The sequence below is a fragment of the Lonchura striata genome, chromosome 12 (assembly GCF_050655825.1).
Source record: "Lonchura striata isolate lonStrDom1 chromosome 12, ASM5065582v1, whole genome shotgun sequence".
NCBI lineage: Eukaryota > Metazoa > Chordata > Aves > Passeriformes > Estrildidae > Lonchura > Lonchura striata.
Window position 1 is genome coordinate 22,426,312 of NC_140714.1, and position 18,778 is coordinate 22,445,089.

The 18,778-nt window shown below is 44.0% G+C and overlaps 1 protein-coding gene across 1 annotated transcript in view; it reads right to left on the reverse strand.

The window, feature by feature from the left end:
• Nucleotides 1–309: 309 nt before the first annotated feature.
• The window catches only part of NUP210 (nucleoporin 210), a 47,523-nt gene continuing 29,054 nt past the window's right edge, over nt 310–18,778 (reverse strand). The window contains exons 21-40 of the mRNA XM_077786041.2: nt 17,760–17,888; nt 16,966–17,093; nt 16,279–16,414; nt 15,919–15,981; nt 14,816–14,995; nt 13,417–13,497; nt 13,058–13,189; nt 12,714–12,872; nt 12,059–12,150; nt 11,244–11,418; nt 8,491–8,666; nt 7,322–7,539; nt 6,713–6,849; nt 5,908–6,031; nt 4,866–5,012; nt 3,484–3,737; nt 2,575–2,794; nt 2,344–2,439; nt 2,136–2,219; nt 310–1,671 (exon numbers count right to left, since the gene is read on the reverse strand). Of these exons, the coding sequence (XP_077642167.2) occupies nt 1,571–1,671; nt 2,136–2,219; nt 2,344–2,439; nt 2,575–2,794; nt 3,484–3,737; nt 4,866–5,012; nt 5,908–6,031; nt 6,713–6,849; nt 7,322–7,539; nt 8,491–8,666; nt 11,244–11,418; nt 12,059–12,150; nt 12,714–12,872; nt 13,058–13,189; nt 13,417–13,497; nt 14,816–14,995; nt 15,919–15,981; nt 16,279–16,414; nt 16,966–17,093; nt 17,760–17,888 (2,832 nt within the window). The 3' untranslated portion in view covers nt 310–1,570. The remainder of the gene's footprint in view (nt 1,672–2,135; nt 2,220–2,343; nt 2,440–2,574; nt 2,795–3,483; nt 3,738–4,865; nt 5,013–5,907; nt 6,032–6,712; nt 6,850–7,321; nt 7,540–8,490; nt 8,667–11,243; nt 11,419–12,058; nt 12,151–12,713; nt 12,873–13,057; nt 13,190–13,416; nt 13,498–14,815; nt 14,996–15,918; nt 15,982–16,278; nt 16,415–16,965; nt 17,094–17,759; nt 17,889–18,778) is intronic.

Below are 18,778 nucleotides of genomic sequence, written 5' to 3' on the forward strand. Positions count from 1 at the left end.
TTAAAACCCAAATGAACAAAATGGGAAGTTTGAACAAACCTAGAAAATGAGCAGCTGCTTCTACAGTCATCACTGATTTCATCAGGAATTGAAGATGCTTTGTGAAAACTGGAAGAAATCTCTGACAACAAATACTAGTGGAAGAATTGTCAAAATATTTAAAAACATTACATTGCCAACAGAGAGAAAATTAAGATTGGAAAATTGTGATTGCAAACACTGAGGGGCTGTAGGAAGTGAAGTTCAAACAACAGCCAATGCTAAATTCTAAACAGCCAAACTGCAAAAAATTCTTCAACAGCAACATGATGGAATCTTTAAAAGCTTTATTAAATAATAATACAGATTTAAATAATATAGTCCAGTGCTAGACTCTGAACAACCATACCACAAGAAAATTCAAAATAAAGGAGTCTTGAAAACTTAAATACAGATTCAACTGATTATCTACAGCCAAACTGACCTTTTTTATGTAGTACTAGCATTTAAGGCACAATTTCTCCAAAATTAGCCAGTAAGTTAAACAAGACTCAATACAATTTCATGTAACAATCCTTTTGTTTATAACACTTTGTGAAACCAAAACTCCACGCCATGCACTGGGTTTGCATTCCATTCATCTATTTGCCTGCATAGTTCTGCACACAAAGTATTTTGTTATTTCACTTTCCTTATGGTCCTTAGCAAAGTTCAGACAGACAGAATATTATTCACAGTTAAATCTGGGATGCCTGATATATGTAAACAAAACCCTTATCTGATAGTTGAAAAACCCTGCTTACAAAGAAAAGTGACTGGGATGTGATTATATCCTCAAAAGAAAGGATTCCTACCAGAAGAAGGGTGCACTTAGAAGGCACATGCTTTCACAGTCCCAGTTCAGAAAAGTGTTTACAGTACCAAGGAATACTGCAGTTGTACCCAAAGCAACTCACACTAAGTTCTGAGTTTATTATTTTTTATTCCTTTTCCAATCATTGTTATAAAAAAACTTCTAAATTATTCACAGTTGTTCTAGCATTTCTCAGGCTAAACCAGCATATTGTGCTGGTGAATCCCAGTGAAAGGCTAAACAAAGAACACTTATCAGTGCAATACAATCCTGAGTTTTTGGAACACAAAACAAAAAACAGTTCTTCAAAACAAAAAAATCCTTCAAAATTTTTGGCTCATATTTCACCTGTTTTTCTAATTTCCCCTTTTTAAAAAAAGTTAATTAGAAATAAATCTTATTTTTATAAAAAGTAAGTAAAAAACTGTTATTGCTCTAACTTAGATATAACTTCTAATTGCTTGAAGAATGCAAGAAAGCCAGACTAGCCTAAACATTGCTTTTTGTGCAGGCAGCAAAAAACAACAGATAAAACAAGCTTTTGAGAATTGAAGCACTGACATAAAAAACAAAAATAAACTCAGAGCCCTAAATAGTAAAAAAAGTAAATAAATTAAGGACCTAGTAATAGTCCAGGGCAAACCTGAATTACATCCCATCTGCTGAAGTTGCTGAGCTTGTTAAGGCACTGAGCTGTACATTTGTTTTGATCTGATATGAGGAGAAGCCGTGCTGCCCCTACTGAGAGGCGTAACCCGTGCTCCAGAGCCTGGCCGAGGGGCTGCTCTGCCTGCTGGAGGCCTGGGAGCTGAAGGAATGTGCAGGTGACCCGATGGAACCTGAAACAGGGGAAGGAGAAGACAATACTCAGGCTTGGGAATGAATGGTGGGAGAAGGAGCAATGGTGGGAATGAATGGTGGGAGCTCTTGAGCATCTGCTGGACACTGGCAATTAACCTGATGATCCATTCCAAGTGAAATCATCCCTTTAGCTCAGTGCCTCTTGGAAAGGTACCCTGCAAGTATCAGAGTTTGTGGGTCTTCCCGTTCAGGACTTAAGTCTGAGGGGAGCACAGTACATTTCCCCTCAGCAAGTGACGTTCACTTGAATTTGCCTTATTTTACCTGAAGCATCAAATGTGTGTACAACCATGCCTGCAGCTCACTGTAACTTCAACAGATCTGTAAGAATGTGAATTATTTTTCATTGCCACTCTTGATTACAGACCTTCCTACATTCAATTCCAGAGCAATGGCCAGACTAATCAATTAATTCCCTTCTAACTGGGTGACAGCTGCTTACTGTTAGGTGTGTGCTGAAGACTTGTCCTTGGGTGGAATACTGGTTGATTGTGCCGTTCATTTGGTGAGAAAAATGCATGGTAGGCTGCAAGACAATTGAAAAACAAACCAAAATAATTTTGCATGGCAATAATTCCTTTTTATCTTACAGCTAACGCACTGTAAGAAGCTATGGAAAAAAATTCTTGTGCAATCTTTCCTTCTCTTACCAATGATCATAACAGCTGTCCCTGCTATGAGTGCAAAAAGCGTGAAGATCATCACCTGGTAAGACTCAACAAACTGCTGGAAGAGAGTGGCTTCATCTGCAGAATTGATTAAGAGGAGGCAATATTGAGTTAAAAGGAGCATCTTCTCCAACCTGCTTTAAGAGTTAACCTCATAAACATCAGAGAAATTAAAGGTTTCTGCTGGCATACGGAGTGCAGAGCTAAACTTACATCTCACGGGTGCAGTGGTTCTGTCAGTCAGGTAGATCACTGTCACTGGGATGGTGATGGACTGGTCTGTCATGGGACTGGAGACAGTCACACTGGTGGACAGGGAGCCCTGGCTGGGAACTCTGGGATCAGCCAGGCTCACAGTGTACACCACGTAACTGGGCAGCCCATAGGACTTCTCCTTCTCCAGCACCTTCACGGCTGGGGACTCGCATTTCACCTGCACAGGGAACATCCAACCTGGAACAGACTGCTGGCACGGCACAGCACAGCTCCCTCTTCCAGGCCAGCTGCCAGCAATGGGCGATTCCTCAGAAACACTGAGCAATTCACCCCTCCAGAGGAGTCAGGTGCACCCTTACAGTGACACCTGCAGCATTTCCCCCTGCCTATTGCCTCTCACCTGCCCCGTCCACAGGTCTGGGCTAACCCCACACAGCCAAAACCCACAGAGCCTCAATGGGCTGTGTGAGCTATGGGCAGTCAGTCACACACTTACTTGGGCAAGACTTCTCCACAGGGGTAAAGCAGGTTTTGGCTTCCTGACCCGTGAGCTGGCTCACACATGCCAGGCTGTATGCCCAGGTGAGCCTGCCACACCTGCACGAGCCCAAAACCCGAGGCCAGGCTGGGTGGGCCCTTGAGCAACCCAGTGAGTGAGTGGCATCCCATGGCAATGCATTGGAACAGGATGAGCTTCAGGGTCCTGCCAACCCAAAGCATTCTGGGATCCAGTGAAAAGTAAAAACTGAGGAATAATCATCATTCCAAGATGAGCATTTCCAAATCATCTCAGGAATAAACCTTGACACGGTGAAGATGGCAGGGAGTGCCTCGCATTAGAAAGCTGCATGTGACAGCTCAGAATGCTCTCAGCTGTGCTGAGACACTCCCTGGGAATGCACTCACCTCCAGGCTATCCAGGATTTCCCTGGCACCAAAGATTCTCAGCACGGAGCTGCCGTCCTGGTTGCTGAGCAGCATCTCGGCCTGCTCAGCGTAGAACCAGCGGCTGAAGGGCACCTCGGTGCCCTGCTGCTGCTGCCCGGCCCCGGCGCTGCCCCGCACCGCCGCCGTCACCCACAGCGCGGCCCGGCTCCTGCTCAGCTGCTTCAGCTGCTTGGCCCTGGGGCTGTGCATCCTGATGGAGCACCTGTAGTGTCCTGCGGGAACAAGACAGCTTGGAGGGTTTCTCTCCGTGCAAGATTGCTGGGACTTCTTCAGGGAAAAGCTAACAAAGGTGGTAAAGCTCAGCCAGCAGTGATGAGGAGTGCACAGATGGACTGGGACCGTGTGTCTGTGGAGTCAAACATCACAATTCCAAGTACTACAACTAAAGAATTATTCCTTGTCCCAAACAGGACATCATGAAAAAAACCATTATGCTGGTAACTTCCAGTCACATTCTATTCTAATATGCAATGGAGACTCAGTTTCACTTTGAACATAACACACTAATACTGAAAAGCTTTACTGAAAACAAAACTGAAAATCCTATTTCATATTCTTTTCAACTAGTGTTAAAATTTTAGCCACCCACCATCACCATCAATCTGTGAAGATGTAGTTTATTTATAAAAGCTCCTTTAAAAGTTATATATTCACTATGTTTCTAGTCTCATATGGGACCAATTAATCTGTTATTAGCAGTAAAGGTAGTAAAAACTTCCTAGAGAATGGAAGATAAAAAGCATAAGTAACAAGGAAAACTTGCCAGGTGCATTTTCCCCTTATTTTCTTCCCCTAGCTAAGTAACAGAGGCACATGCAGGGCAGAATAGGGGTTTACACAATGGGTGCAGGGATTAATCTAACAGATAATTAATGTTCTTTCAGTAAGGCCCATGGTGGTTTCATGCTGTTCTAAATCAAGTTACACTTTCAAAATATTAACACATTTTGTAGACTTGACCCACTGAAACAAGAAGTGTCCGCGTGAGCAACTCACTGAGGCCTGAGCTCCTACACAGCAAAGCCCAGAGGCTTCAGAAGGAAAGAGAGGAGGTTGATATTAGATGTTAGGAAGAAATCCTTCCCTGGGAGGGTGGGCAGGCCCTGGCACAGGTGCCCAGAGCAGCTGTGGCTGCCCCTGGATCCCTGGCAGTGCCCAAGGCCAGGCTGGACAGGGCTGGAGCAGCCTGGGACAGTGGAAGGTGTCCCTGCCATGGCAGGGGTGGCACTGGGTGGGCTTTGAGGTCCCTCCAACCCAACCCATGGTGCTGGGATTCTGTGGAATCTGCTGGACCAGAGAGCTTGTGTTTGTCTGCAGCATGGAATCTTGTCATCTCTTACCTGAAACTGCATCAAATCCAGGTTCTGCCACAAAAATATCCTGTGCTGGGAAGTCAAAGGCATCACTGTTGAAATCGAGATGACAACTGATAATGGACTGGGGCTGTAACTCAGCAATGGCTTCAATCTGAGCAGGTGAACACTCCCCTAGGGGGAAGGAAAAAAATTCATCTCTAATTAAATACAAAATAAAACTGTAGCTGATTAAGTTGAATTAATTAAAAGTAAAATCATGGCTTGTAGCACTGAGTTATTCTACCACCTTCTGAAATAGTTTCACAAGGTTATGAGGGTCTTAATATCACTGGAAATCACAGACAGCTGCCTTTGCTCAGGGTCTAATCCCAAAGAGACAGCAATGAAAACTTCATATGTTGTGGGGTTTTCTTGACAGGAATAATTTATTTACAGGAAAGAATAAGCTGCAAAGAATCTTCTACTCGCATGTCTCTCGAATAACTTACATGATCCCGGGAGCCTTGAGTTAGATTTTAGTATCTGGTGAAATGATTTTTTGGTAGGCTAATAACTTACATATGGCAAAATAAAATACTATTGGAAGAAGTGCTGCTTGTTAAGCTAGAAGCTAAAAGGATCCGTAACCACACAAAATACAGCACATTAAATAGAGAACACACTATGATGCTTAATGTTTGCATTGATTCTAACTGGTGATAAGCTCTGTCAAAGATTTAAGCGTGGTAACTAAGTAAGAAAATGTAACAACCCCAAGAAGGCAATTGCAATTAAACATAAAAGCAATTAGGTGATTGCCCATTAACTGTCGTTCGTATGATCAAAAATGGTACCTCTACTGAAATCTACTGATTTTGTTACTTGTGAAATATTAATAGTGCTCCAGAACACCTTCCAAATTCTATCCCATGGCTCCTAGAGCTCCCGGGACTCTACAAAGGCATTTGAGGTTCCTGGGGATCTTGTTACCCTTAAACAATTAACAAAAACCCCATAACACAAACCAAAGCATCATGAATCAATAAACAAACAATAAACCATCAGCATAAATATTTTTTAATCATACCTTTCAAATTTTTGTTTGTTTCCCCAATTGAAACTATGACTTTTGAAGCTGCCACTCCCTGCAAGCCTGCCTGCACACCACTGACATACATTGCTGTAGTCCTCTGGGGTGCATTAATCAAGATCTGAAAACAGGATGAAACACATTGTTACCAAAAACTGTTTCAACAAATAAAAATGAAGGCAAAACCAGACTGGATTAGTTGTAAAAGACTCCACAAAGCCATGTTTTTCTTTGAAATCCCAGATTTCTCTATTATTAGAAAGTGCCTTTCCAAGCAATTTAAGCTAGCAAAAACATTTTGTCTTCCTACCCAAACCCCAGAAGTTAATATGCATAAGGCTTTATGTCTAAATTTAATTTAAAAAGAATGTCTAGTGCTTATGCTGGCTGATGCAGTGAATTGTGTCAACAGTACGACAGCATAGAGATAAACAAAATAATTTAAGCTGATCAGTGATGCATGGCACAACACTTGAGCAACTTCTTGTTGGCATCTAATCCTGCAGTGAAGTTTCATTCATAATAGCAGCCATACTCAAAAATTGGTTAGCACCTGGAAGCAACTTAGCCAACAACAGAATCAAAGAACAGTAGAGAAGAAAAATCAAAATGGCTATGCTACATTTTCCTCCTTAGAAAAGATATTTTAAAAAAACATGATGTTTTGGCCACATACCAAACACTTCCCAACCATCTGCATTTCTAGAAGAACATTTCTAAATATTTATAATTTAAAAAAATCCACAGAATACAGTTTGGTTAGGTCCAAACCAATCTCAGCAGTAACAGAACAGTGCCTCACCTCTCTGTAGGTGTTCAGTAACCCAGGGATCTCATAGTATACAGTGACCACCCCAGAGTCCCTTGCCAGGGCCACGCCAGTCTTGGAATCCACGAGAAGAAGAGCACTTGAGGAGGAGCTCCACATGCCTGGCAGGCCTGGAAAACATCACAGGGGCACTGCTCACACCCTGCTGCCAACTGCAGCATCTCCTGGGCACTGGTGTCTGAGAGGGCCACTGCCAGGCAGGGCACACATTCCCCCAGTGCCCAGGAACCACTCCGGTGTCTGAGAGTGCCACTGCCCAGCAGTTATTCCGACACAAGCCCATTAATACCAACAATCAAACACTGTGAGTGAGGGCAGGCCTGACTCTGCAGGAGTCCCACAGAACCAAGCCTTTCCAGCTAATGGAATAGAAATATATGAAGTGTGATGCTCAGGAATTCAATACAAGAGACATATTGCATAGTGCAATTAAAATTAGAGGAGTTGATCAAGCCTATTTTAATCATTAACAAGAACAGTGACATTTGATTCTGAACAAACATGGCAAATCATGCATTTAGCTTTGCTGGGACTGGTGTCCCACGGAATAGCTGCTAACCCACACAGCTGGAGGCCACTCACCTTCCGGGGCTGTCAGCAAGGTCCTCAGGCACAGGACATCCCCCACCACCACGTCTGGGAGCTCTGGGAAGATGGCATGTTGCACAGGCAGTGGGATGTAGTCTGCAGTGCCACTGTGCTCTGCATCCCACACCCTGAGCAGGGTCAGCCCCACGCTGACAGTCCTGATCACAAAGGTGTTGTTGGCGGCTCCCTTGGCGATCTGCACAAAGTCGTCCCTGCACACAAACACAAGTGCTGCTGCGTGAGGGAAGGCTTGGGAATGGCATTGTCTCTCCAACAGGAGAGGTATCAAACTCTTCAGCTGCCTGACTGCTTGTTTTCAGGAACAGTCATCTGATGAAGTCCAGCAAAGTAAGGAAATGATAAAAATTATTCAGGTGTCACTGAGGCAAATTACAGTTCTCAGTTCACCACTATGCTGAGGAAATACTGAGATCGTAATTATGCACGAAAACTACTTAATTGTGAGAATTGTAGAGCTTCTGAATGACATAATTTGCCTCTTTTTCCTTTTCTCAAGGGAGTTAGGAAGCCAAGAAATTTGAACACCAAAATGCAACTTCCCAGACATAATGTCCAGTTCTGATATCTACCCAAATTCAGCAAGGTGCTCTGCAGAAAACAAACCATGTTTCAGTAACAGCACTGGTGGTATTCTACTGAAGACCACAGGAGGCTGCTTCACAACATTTATTCTGCGAGGCAGAGACCAAAGCCTTTTGAGGCTTGTCTCTGCTGTGGGAAGGTTGCACAAGCCTATCTGAGGAGACAGCCCCTGATCCAGAATGCTCCCCACCTTACGTAAGCCCTCAGTGAGTCAGTGGATCACAGCACTGGGAGAGGCAGATGCTGATGGATCAGTTGTTTCTCTGGGCCACTGCTGCATGCAGGGGGATGATTCAGAGTCACCCAGAGCACGGCACCACTCCTGCAGGCCCCACTGGGACCACACTTATCTGGGCAGCTTTCCATGGCTAGGGAATATTGATTGCTACCTGCAACTCTCCTTCCTGCCACTGCCTCTGAAGGCTGCAGAGACAAAACCTTTGCTTTGCTACTCTCAGCCCAAGCTGTATGTTCACTTGGTATCCCTGGAACCACTTTTGTTTTATGTATGTCTGGCCTTTTCCTGCTCTGTGTAATCACCACCTGTGACAGACACCCACCTGTTGGTGGCAAAGCTGAGCACAGCATTGTGTGAATGGAAAGTATCTCCAGAGTTGTCCTGGAAATGGACTGTAAAGGTCAGTGTCACACCCAGGGGCAGGGCCTGCAGTGCCTCTTTGCTCTGGGTCAGCAGAACCGGCCTCATGGAGATCCTGAGGTAGGAGATGGGGCAGACCTGGAAAAGCATCGGCAGGGAGAAGGAAAGTTAAACTGCTTTTTATGATGCCCCTGTAAAAAGAATCGAAGAGAGTTCTTTTTATGTAAATATCCAGAGCTGCCTTTATGAGCCATCTGCATTTTGCCATATGCCAGGACTAACACATGAAGCTGTTGTTGCAAGTATCTCCATTCCAGGTTAAAGGGGCCTATGACACTGCCTAGTCCAGCCCCTCTCAAGCTGGGTTAGCCAGGGCCAGCTGGGCAGGACCATGTTCAGGCAGCTCGAGCATCTCCTCGGATGGAGACTCCACAGCTCCTGAAGCCTGTGTTCAACAGCCACCCCAGTAAAAAGTGCTGTCCCGTGTTCAGACAGTGTTTCCTCTGTGTTCCCCCTGCCCTGTCAGGCTGAGAAAAGCCTGGCTCTGTCTGCTTTGTACCCTCACAGCTGATATTTCTTAGCCCTTTTTTCTAGTACCGCTGGGAACTGAAACAAGAAACAATCATGAAGAAACATACATCACACACAGACATCAGAGAACACATTACTATCCTATCAATTCAAACTGGTAAGATTCCCTGGATATGCAAGTGAAGACGTGGCCCCATGACCTCTCTCCTAGTAATTCCTGAAATAAAAGGTGCAATTAATTGCCCAGGTATTAGAAGGGTAACTCGCAATGTATGTGTGAGTAAGGGGATGGAATGGTCACTGTTGCCCAGCTCCCCTGCAGCAGGTGAGAAAGCCAAGCTGTTCCAGGCAGAGCTGGAAGCTGACAAACCCTGAGGGCTCAGAGGCTCAGCTTGGTTCCCTCAGTGCCTCTCCTCAGCCAAGACAGAAGTTGGGAACTGCTCTGAACTCCTCAGGAGAGTCTGCTCCATTAACCATATCTGCACAGCCCCACGTTTCTGCTGTAACACTCCAGGCAAGAAAGGTTTTCTGAAGACAAAGACTTGACAACCTGTTCTTTTGGTGTTTCAATTGCATATTACTATTCTTGATTAACTTACCTAGGTTAACAAGCAAAATTACCCAACAAAAATAACTATATCTCTCATTTTATTACAGCTGTTAGAAAAGAAATAATAGACAGGGAAGCAAAACTCCCCAATTATATTGAAAAAACTATTTTAAAAGAAGGCCTCAAGCTTATCTTGTAGAAAAATCCCTGTATTTTCCTGACCTAAGAGGCTCAGCTAAAATGTAAAACTTTGCAATCTGAAAATGTACATGTCAGAACTTAAAAAGGAAAGGACAAATTTGGCCTCAAGCAAAATACATCTTTGGTGAATCCAAAAAAAAAAAAAAAAAAGTGGCCACAGGCTGCTTTCATCAGTTAAAATCTCCCTGCACATAGAGCTCTGCCCAACAAGCCGTGGTTACAAGCCAACAAAAACCCCATTTCCCTGACAGATTATCAAGCTTGCTTTACTTTAAAATCTCAGCAACTGTCTCACAAGGGACAACTACTATATGTAATATTGATGAAAACAGCCTTTTACTGTTAAAAGTATCTCAGGTTTTGATGTATTTTTTTTTTAATTCAAGAAAAAAATAAAATAAAATACTGAGTCCAGCAGGCCCAGGGAAGTGCTGAGCTTGGTCCCACACTAAGCTTACTGTCACTCCTTCACCCACCCTCCCTGGCTTATGTAAGAGCCCTTCTTTGGCCAAGCTCAAGGTCTAAGTGTTAGGTGATGCTGCTGCAGCAGTTTGGTTCTTAATTGTGTACACTTGTAAACAGACAACACCAGACCTTATGAAAGAAGGACAAAGTGAAGGAGGAGAGCTTTGCCTCAGAATGACACAACAGATTCAAGCTCATCTCCAGCTCTGTCACAAGTTTTCTGACAAAAACCTTCAGCAAAACCTCTCAAGCTCTCTCAGCTCTTCAGCCATAAAATGCATTGTGTTACCCCATGAGGTTCAAAATATCATTTCCATAAAGGCACTACAGTTGTAGTAAGTACAGGAAAATCAATGAGCTGTACAAGGTGCTGAACTGAGATGGGCCCTACTACAGAGAGCTCTGTATCACCATCTTGGGTACAGGACAAACTCACACAGAGGGATCTGACTTCAGTCCCACTGCGTGCTGACTAAATGGTGTTTGAGCCACCCCAAACTCATCAGACATTTTTCACTTGCCAAAGGGAAGAAACAAGGTCATCAGTAACAGAGCTGGAGATGAATTTGGGAAATTCCAAAATTCAAATAAAAAATCCACCAAGACACTTCACAGTGATTACAGGAACAGCAAACACTTAGAAATAACTTAAAGCACTCAATTGTACATTTTTCTCCTTTAGCTGGGACAGAGGGAAGATGCTGACAGTAAAAAGGGATAGGAGGAAGGCGAGCAGTGGATATCTCAAGGCTCATGCTGCCAGATGCAGAAAGTTCTTGGCTCAAGGATTTTTTGAACAGAGCTGATGGGCTTACATTCCCTGGTGTCCCACGGTTCAAAGCTCAGAACTGTTAATTCCCACACTGCTCATTTTTCAGAAGTGAAGTTCAAGAAGTGCAGCCAACAATCCCTGTTGGAGCAGTGAAGATGTACTTGAGGAAAGTGCAAAGGAAGGGAGCTGACAGTACCTTAACAGCAGCTATGATGGTCTGGTTGATGCCAAACAACTCTTGTGAAATCACTTCAATGGTTGCGGATCCGATCACAGACCCAGAGACGAGGAATCCTCTCTCATCAATTTTCACTACAGGGACTTTGTCTGGTCCATCCAGGACACGATAACTTAGGGAGGCAACTTGGTCCCTGAAGCAAAACAGAAAGTAAGGAACCCTTTAAATGTGTAAAACCATATTTAGGGTCTCTTCCAATACAAACCATTCTGTGATTCCATTAAACTTAGGGTTCCTTCCCCCTAAAATGCAAATACCTCTAAAGCTTTGCCCTCAGTGTGTGTTCTACTGTCTCTATCTGACCATTATTATGCTGGGAAAACTACATTTCATGCCTGGAATGAGTCTAAAATGTCAGTCTTTGAAAACAGATTATGTAAAAAGAATTTCTCATTTGGGAATGACATTTTAATCTGAAAATCCAGCCATAACCTCTGTGTGCGAAATGCACAGAATTATATTCCACAAAGCCTCAATCACCCATCAAAACCTCTACAGGAAGCAGTCAGCAGGATACTGCTTTAACTGGCTCAGCTGCTTTTAAAAAAAGGATCTGAAAGTTCCCAATATTGAATTAATTTTACAGCTACAATCTAATAGAAGATTTGACAAAGCCTGAGAGAACAGTAAGATACCATGAACCAGCAGGTAAGCTGTGTATGAAATGGACGAACAGTGCTACTGAGAGACTGAAACAGCTCCCTTAAACACAACTGTCCTACACTGTGGATACAGGGCTGACACAAGCCACACTATGGAAACTGAGCACTGACCTGTTGGTCTCAAGTTTAATAAAGGAATTTGGTGACATGAGGATCTGCTCTGCTTCTGCCTCTGGAGTGACTAGATGAAGTTTTTCAAACACCTGGAAAGTAAGAGGCATTTTGGCCCACATTGTGTGCAGGCAGTAATTTAATTTATTTATTTAATCTTCAAAATAAATCAACAAACAAAACTAAACAGAGCTGTAACTTTCTTTCTTCTCTTGTATAATATATATGGTAAAACAAGACAACTGAACATGAGTATTTGAGAATGGGAGAGCCATTGTAGAGTATCTTGTAGAGTATCTTCTACAAGTTATTCTGAGAGTATTTATTTCCACGGTTATGGGTAAACTGGTTTGTAGTTTGTAGTAAATTCAAGAATTTTCTTCAGCATGAAAACAGAGGATTTCTCAAGGGAAAGGTGTTGGGAACGTTGGGAACACCATATTCACCCAAGTTACTTTAGACTCCCCCTAACCCCACGAGCCCCTGAACTGCATGAGCCCAAATGAGGAATATTATACAAACAAGAGTAAGGACTCAAAGATAAACCAAAGCTGGAGCTATTCTGCATTTCAAATTCCTGATCTCAAATACAGACTTCAGTCCAGTTCTGAAGGAGATACTTCAACATGAACAACTGTGTAGAAAATTATCCCACCTGAATCTGGATTTCATCTGACAGTTCTCTTGCCATGTTGTAGAACTGGTTGGCTGCAGCATCAAGAACCTTCACGACAACTTTGAGGCCTGTTCTTCCCTTTACTCTGCCATAAACATCCACTGCAAAGTTGTAGTTTGCAGGAAGCTGAACAGCAGCCTTGGACAGGAGAAAGGGATTCAAGTTTGATTCATGGAAAGCGCAGACATTGGCACCGAGGTGCTGACAACTGATCCTGGCTTTTGAGGCAGTGGAGGCAGCAACATTCCCTGCATTGCCCTGAAGTGGCCGTTTCCTTTTCCCAATCTGCACACACATGCACTGCACACACACACACACTTTACCTCACTGTGCCTTGTCCTGACCTCCAGGGTGTCCCTCTTGCTGACAGACCAGTGGAACGTTAACCCCGGCACAGCACTGCCGAAGGAGAACGGAGTCTGAGTGCTGGTGATGCCCGTGACATAAACTGGCATCTGGAAAGAGAGAAACCAGCCTGCTTAGGTAATGCCAGCATGCAAACCAAACACCTGCCCACAGCAAAGAGAATTTAAATCCCCTCTGATTAAGAGATGGGGTCGCTCATGAAGAAAATGGTTCCTCCCAGAACTGCAGTGCTTTCACCAGGCGATGTGACAGCAATGAGCACAAGCTACAGTTCCAACACGTGAAGGTGACAAAAGCCAATCCCTAACCAGCTCACCTGAGTACCAGCTTTCATCCGTGTGATGGGTGCCCGAATTCTCACAGCTGTCAGCTGTACCACCTCAACTTCCACCTTGTCCTGGGAAAAAGGAAGGTAAGACACTGTAAGCACTTGTCAAACAGAAACCAGACTTCACTTTCAGGCTCTGCAGCCAATATTTTATCATTATCTAATCACTGTTGCTCTGTGATTTCTGTGAGATGTCAGAGGAAATACAGATGGACAAATTCAGTAGGACTGTAAAAAACTAAAAAGGATTATATTTTTATTTATAAACATTTAAAAATTCCCCATAGATTGAAAAAAAATCTGCTCAAAATTACTAATGACATGAATGATGGAGCTGAGAGGTGAGAGACAGCAGCAGACAAGATCACAGGGGGCCCCAGCAGAAGAGGGATGAAGAAACCCAGGGGTAAAGGAAGACACAAGAGGAGCTGGAATGAAAAGAGGATTGTAGAGCACCAAATGGGACAACTGAGAATAAAAGGATGACGTTTGACTCTGATATCTCCTCTTCATATATCCAGGCATTCCTGATAGATTTTATTCCTGCTGTGTACTGGGGAGGAAAGGTCAGACCTGGACCTCACCGGGCAGCAGATTGACCTTTCAAGTTCACTTTGCCTCCTGTCACACCATTAGGGCAGACTGCTGCCCATACATTAAAAAGCAGAGATTTCTTGATTTTTTTAAATTTACTTTGTGTCTTGGGACTGTTCTGGTACCTGTCAAGCAGCAGAGCTTTGTGGTTCACAGCAGCTGTGCTGCCCTGAGCTCAAAGGAAGAAGTCATAAGATCTGACCCAAGTTCTGTTGCTCTGAGTCTCATGGAAGTCCCAGGGACTTGTGCTCCCTTGCAGGCCTGCCCACCTCCCTCACACACAGCTGCAGGAAAATCTAAGGACACAGATTCTGAGGGAATGTCAGGGATTCACTGCTTGCACCTCAAAGATGGGTTCAGACCACAGCAAGGGATGACAGTGTTCTATACTGCTGCAGCTTAGGAGACAATTTTTTCAGCAACAGCTGCCTTCTGGATCATCCTGACCCAAGAGGGAATGCAGATCAAGACAACCAAGGCTTCTTTAGATGGGCTTTTCTAGATGCACTAACCAATTCTGACCACTCCAGACTGGTCATAAAGCCTCCCTGGTTATCTGTGAGACTGATTTAAGGCACAGCAAGATTTACCTGCCTGTTCAAAGTACTACCTGTGCTAATACCTGTGTAAGTTCAGGTGCCAGGGAGAAGGAACTCTGAGTTTTCGTCTTCAGGAAACCAGAGAAGTGCACGAGGTAACACTGCTCATGCAGAAAGACTCTGTGCCCCCTTTCAGAGCCAAAGCCACAAGTCAGAGAGCTCCTGTCAGCCCCCAACAGCACCACAAACATTACCTGGGACACTGCCACAAGCTTCTCTGTCTCTGCATCAACAGCCTGCAGCACTCCTGTCACCACCCCGCTGCCAATGGCCACTCCTCTGACCAGCCCAGAGCTGTTCACTGCTGCAATGTGCTCGTTGTCAATGGAGAAAATGATGTTGGAGAGAGGCTGGGGGCCTCCTTCAGCACTGATCTGTCAGAACAGCACACAGAACAGCCAATGAACCCTTCAGATAGTTCTGGTCACCTCTACAGCGCACACCCTCCCTGCTCAGCACCACAGTGACTTCAGTGCTGCCTGCACCTTCCAGGACAGCTCCAGGACTATTCCCCGAGGTCCTAGCAGGATGTCAGCCTGGGAAATGCACGAGCTGAGCACAGAAGTGGACCCTGTGCCTCACAGAGTGGCACAGGTTGATGCCACCTCCACTCCAGAAAGTTTCAGCAAACTTTACCTCCCCTTCTCCTCAGCACCCTGCTGTAGAGCTCTGCTCTGTGTTTCAGTGTCAACAACAAGCCCACCATGCCTAATTTCATAGAGCTGACAGATTTACTCATGCTGTGCTGGTATTTAACACCAGAAAAGCTGACACTCAGTTGACAAAAGCAAATACAAATCCTTTGATCCAGCAATAGAGCAGAACAGAAGCTGGCTCAAGAATGACATTGCACTTGCTCACTGGAGTATTCATAACAGAAACATAATGGGCTGGGTTGGGAAGGACCTCAAAACTCATCTTGTTCCATGGGCAGGGACACCCTCCACTAATCCCAGGCTGCTCCAAGCCCTGTCCAACCTGGCCTTGGACACTTCCAGGGATCCAGGGGCAGCCACAGCTGCTCTGGGCACCTGTGCCAGGGCCTCCCCACCCTCACAGGGAACAATTCCTGCCCAATATCCCATGTGGCCCTGCCCTACTCTGGGTTGAAACCACTCCTGGTATCCTGTCACTCCAGGCCCTTGCCCAAAGTCCCTCTCCAACAAGCCTGTCAGTCCATTCAGTGTGAATGCAGATAAATGTCAAGTTGAGTATTTCCTGCTGAAAATCCAGTTATGAAGATTCATTTTACAACAGAAATTACAAAGTAAACAAAATATGTAAGATGATGCCTCACCTGAATCATGGCCCCAATAATTAGGGTCACTTTCCTTGGCAGTAGTCGAAATGGGGGAAAGACCTAAAACCAGAAATATGAATACCTGTGTTCAGGATCCTTCAGTCAGATAAATTACACCACAAAACAGTACAAGTGTACAACTGAGTCTTTAGTTGCTTAATCACAGTAAACTGAGCATGCAGCAATTTAACTTATCTGAGTTAAACAACACTGAAATCTGACTGGCATTAGGTCAGCTTCCAGACAGAATGAATTTTATGGCAAATTGATTACTATACTGTAACCATAATGTATGTATTCCTCTTCCATTGTAGCACAGACTTTCTTTATGCGTGTATCTTATCTGAAATTACTGACTTCAATCTGCTGTGGAGCAGAGTTGATTCTCTGTCCTCTTCTGTCAGCCACAGTTGCCATCAGACTCGTCTGCCCAATGCTCATCCCACGCACCAGGAAAGCAGCAGTGTGGTCATCCGGAGCCTCCCTCAGGGGGCTGCAAAGAAATCCATTAAAGAGATAATAAATTACTGTGTAAATTACAAATAGCAAAGCAAAGGACTCATTTAGTGACCAGCAGTTTTACCACAAGGCTAAGTGACTGTCTGAAGCAAAGTTGAGGAAATTATCACATTTTTACACATGATTGCTCTTGGCAAACTGTGCTTTATTGAAACATTAGATACTTGAAGTGAAAATGAAACAAGTAACAGACACAGTGAGCTGGATAGCATCAGATGTGCCTTCACACAGCCCTCTTCACCTGACACTCTCTGCCAAGTCACTGCTTCCAAGATGCACAAAGCTTCATCAGTCATCACACTGGAGGAACGAAATCTCGTTCATCAGCCAGCAACATTCAGGCTGTTAGTTCAGGCAACTTCCCTCACAAGTAATCTTTTACCTTTTAACAGGTAATTAAGGCTCCACAAAAAGAAAATAAATAGACTCTCAGCCGTTGTGTATTACCATGCCTTTAACCTAATATCTTTATTCATTTTTTGCCAATTCTTGTTCACAGATTAATTTCAAAATCTATTAACTTACACAAGTGAGACAAGCTGAGATGCTGCTTTGAGACTGAGATCCATGACAGGGAAGTATTTTGCCAGAAAAGGTTTCTTTGAGTCATCCAGAACTCTGACATAAGCTTTAACTGTTTTTCCAATCTCCACCTGAAATAGATATATCCAGTCATTCTGCATTCAAACCACTCTTATTTATTAGCATAAAAATTTTCACTTGATTTTGTATTATACTTGTAGTAGGCTAGTGGAGATAGAGCCCCAAGGTTACACTAGCACTGATTTTAAAGATTAATCCCTGCCAGCTAGAGCTAGTGTCTGATGAAATGAATGAACTCGGGTCCTTCAGCTGGCAAGGGCATAATTAAAACATCCAGAAATATCAACACTTATTTTGTTTAAGGTGCACCCAAGCTGGCAAGAGCAATGAGCTGGACTTTCTTCTGTTCAGTTTTAAAACCTGACATATGGAAAATGACCTTGGGGCAAAACCTACTTCTAAAAGAATTGCTTACATGCACTTTAAACAGGAGGAAATGTAAATGAGCATCTCCATATAAATTATGGATTAATATTACTGTGTAAATGCAAGAGCTGAGATTGCTGCCACACAGAACACGAACAGATACCTGATACTCTGAGACACTTATACCCTGAAGGGATAAATTTGGGAGGGAGAAACAGAGACACAGGGAGGTTGCAGCTGTTTCTCTGTTGTAGCATCTTGTCTATGTGTGATCTCTGTGCTCAGGACCAGCAGCACAGGGACTCAGGGCAGGCTGCATCAGCTCCTAATGCTGCTTCCAAGGCACTGACCTTGTCAACAACTCGCACGTACAATTCCTGGATATCAGACACATGAATTTCAGCTTCAGCTGGGGCAGGGAAAGCCAGACACAGGTCATGAATCATGACAGTCACTGATCCTGGGAGCAGAGGCTGCACCTGCAATGCCAAAAGAAAACTGCATTATAGCACTTCTTTTGTCTCTTGTTCACAAGGAGAATTCTTCCACCAAAATAAAAATCAAGCTGTAAAATGTATGTAAAAAGTATCAAGCTACTGAGCTAGTGCAAACAGCCCCCAGGCACCAAGTGAATTAACAGCTCTTCATCTGGAACAGTCTGGCATCCTGTTACCCTCCCGCCATCAGGAGAAAAAACACACAAATCCTTTAGAGCAACAAAATTTTCTTAGAGTGAAAACCAAAGTGATAAGGGAAAAAAAAAAGTGAGAACAAAAATTATGCCTGTAAAGCACTGGTATTGCTTCCTGTAAGATTTGTACTCTACTGTCACTGCTTTTCATCTGAGCAGCCAAAACTTGGTGGTAGATCCTGGCAAGTAACAGGACAATTGACAGATCAGGTCTTTCTTTAATAAAACTATTATTACATTTATTTTAAAGAAAGAGAATGCTACACTTAACAGATAAAGAATAAAACAATGAAGAGAGAGACCTCTGGTCCCAAACACAAGCCCTCAGAACTAAGCACCCATCCCAAAGTCCCCTCTGCCAAGGCCATGCAGCCACACCTTGCTCCTCACATCAGCTCTACAGCTCTCCTGCAACTCCCTGACCTTGTCACAGGCCTCAGGATAATCCCAGCTGTTCTCCTCCCTTTGGCCAGGGAGCAGTGAAGTCGGGTGTCCTGCTGTGTGCTCTGAACTCTGAACAAGGGGAGATGGACAGGCCCCAGTGCACAGGAGTTCAGTGAACTCCCAGCTCTGCCCAGCAGCACCACAGGAGTCAGCAGCAGAGCAGTGGGGAAAGCTGACATTTTGTTCTGTGAGGGCACTACTCCTGTTTCTGCCTCAAAATAGAAAGGGAGGTGA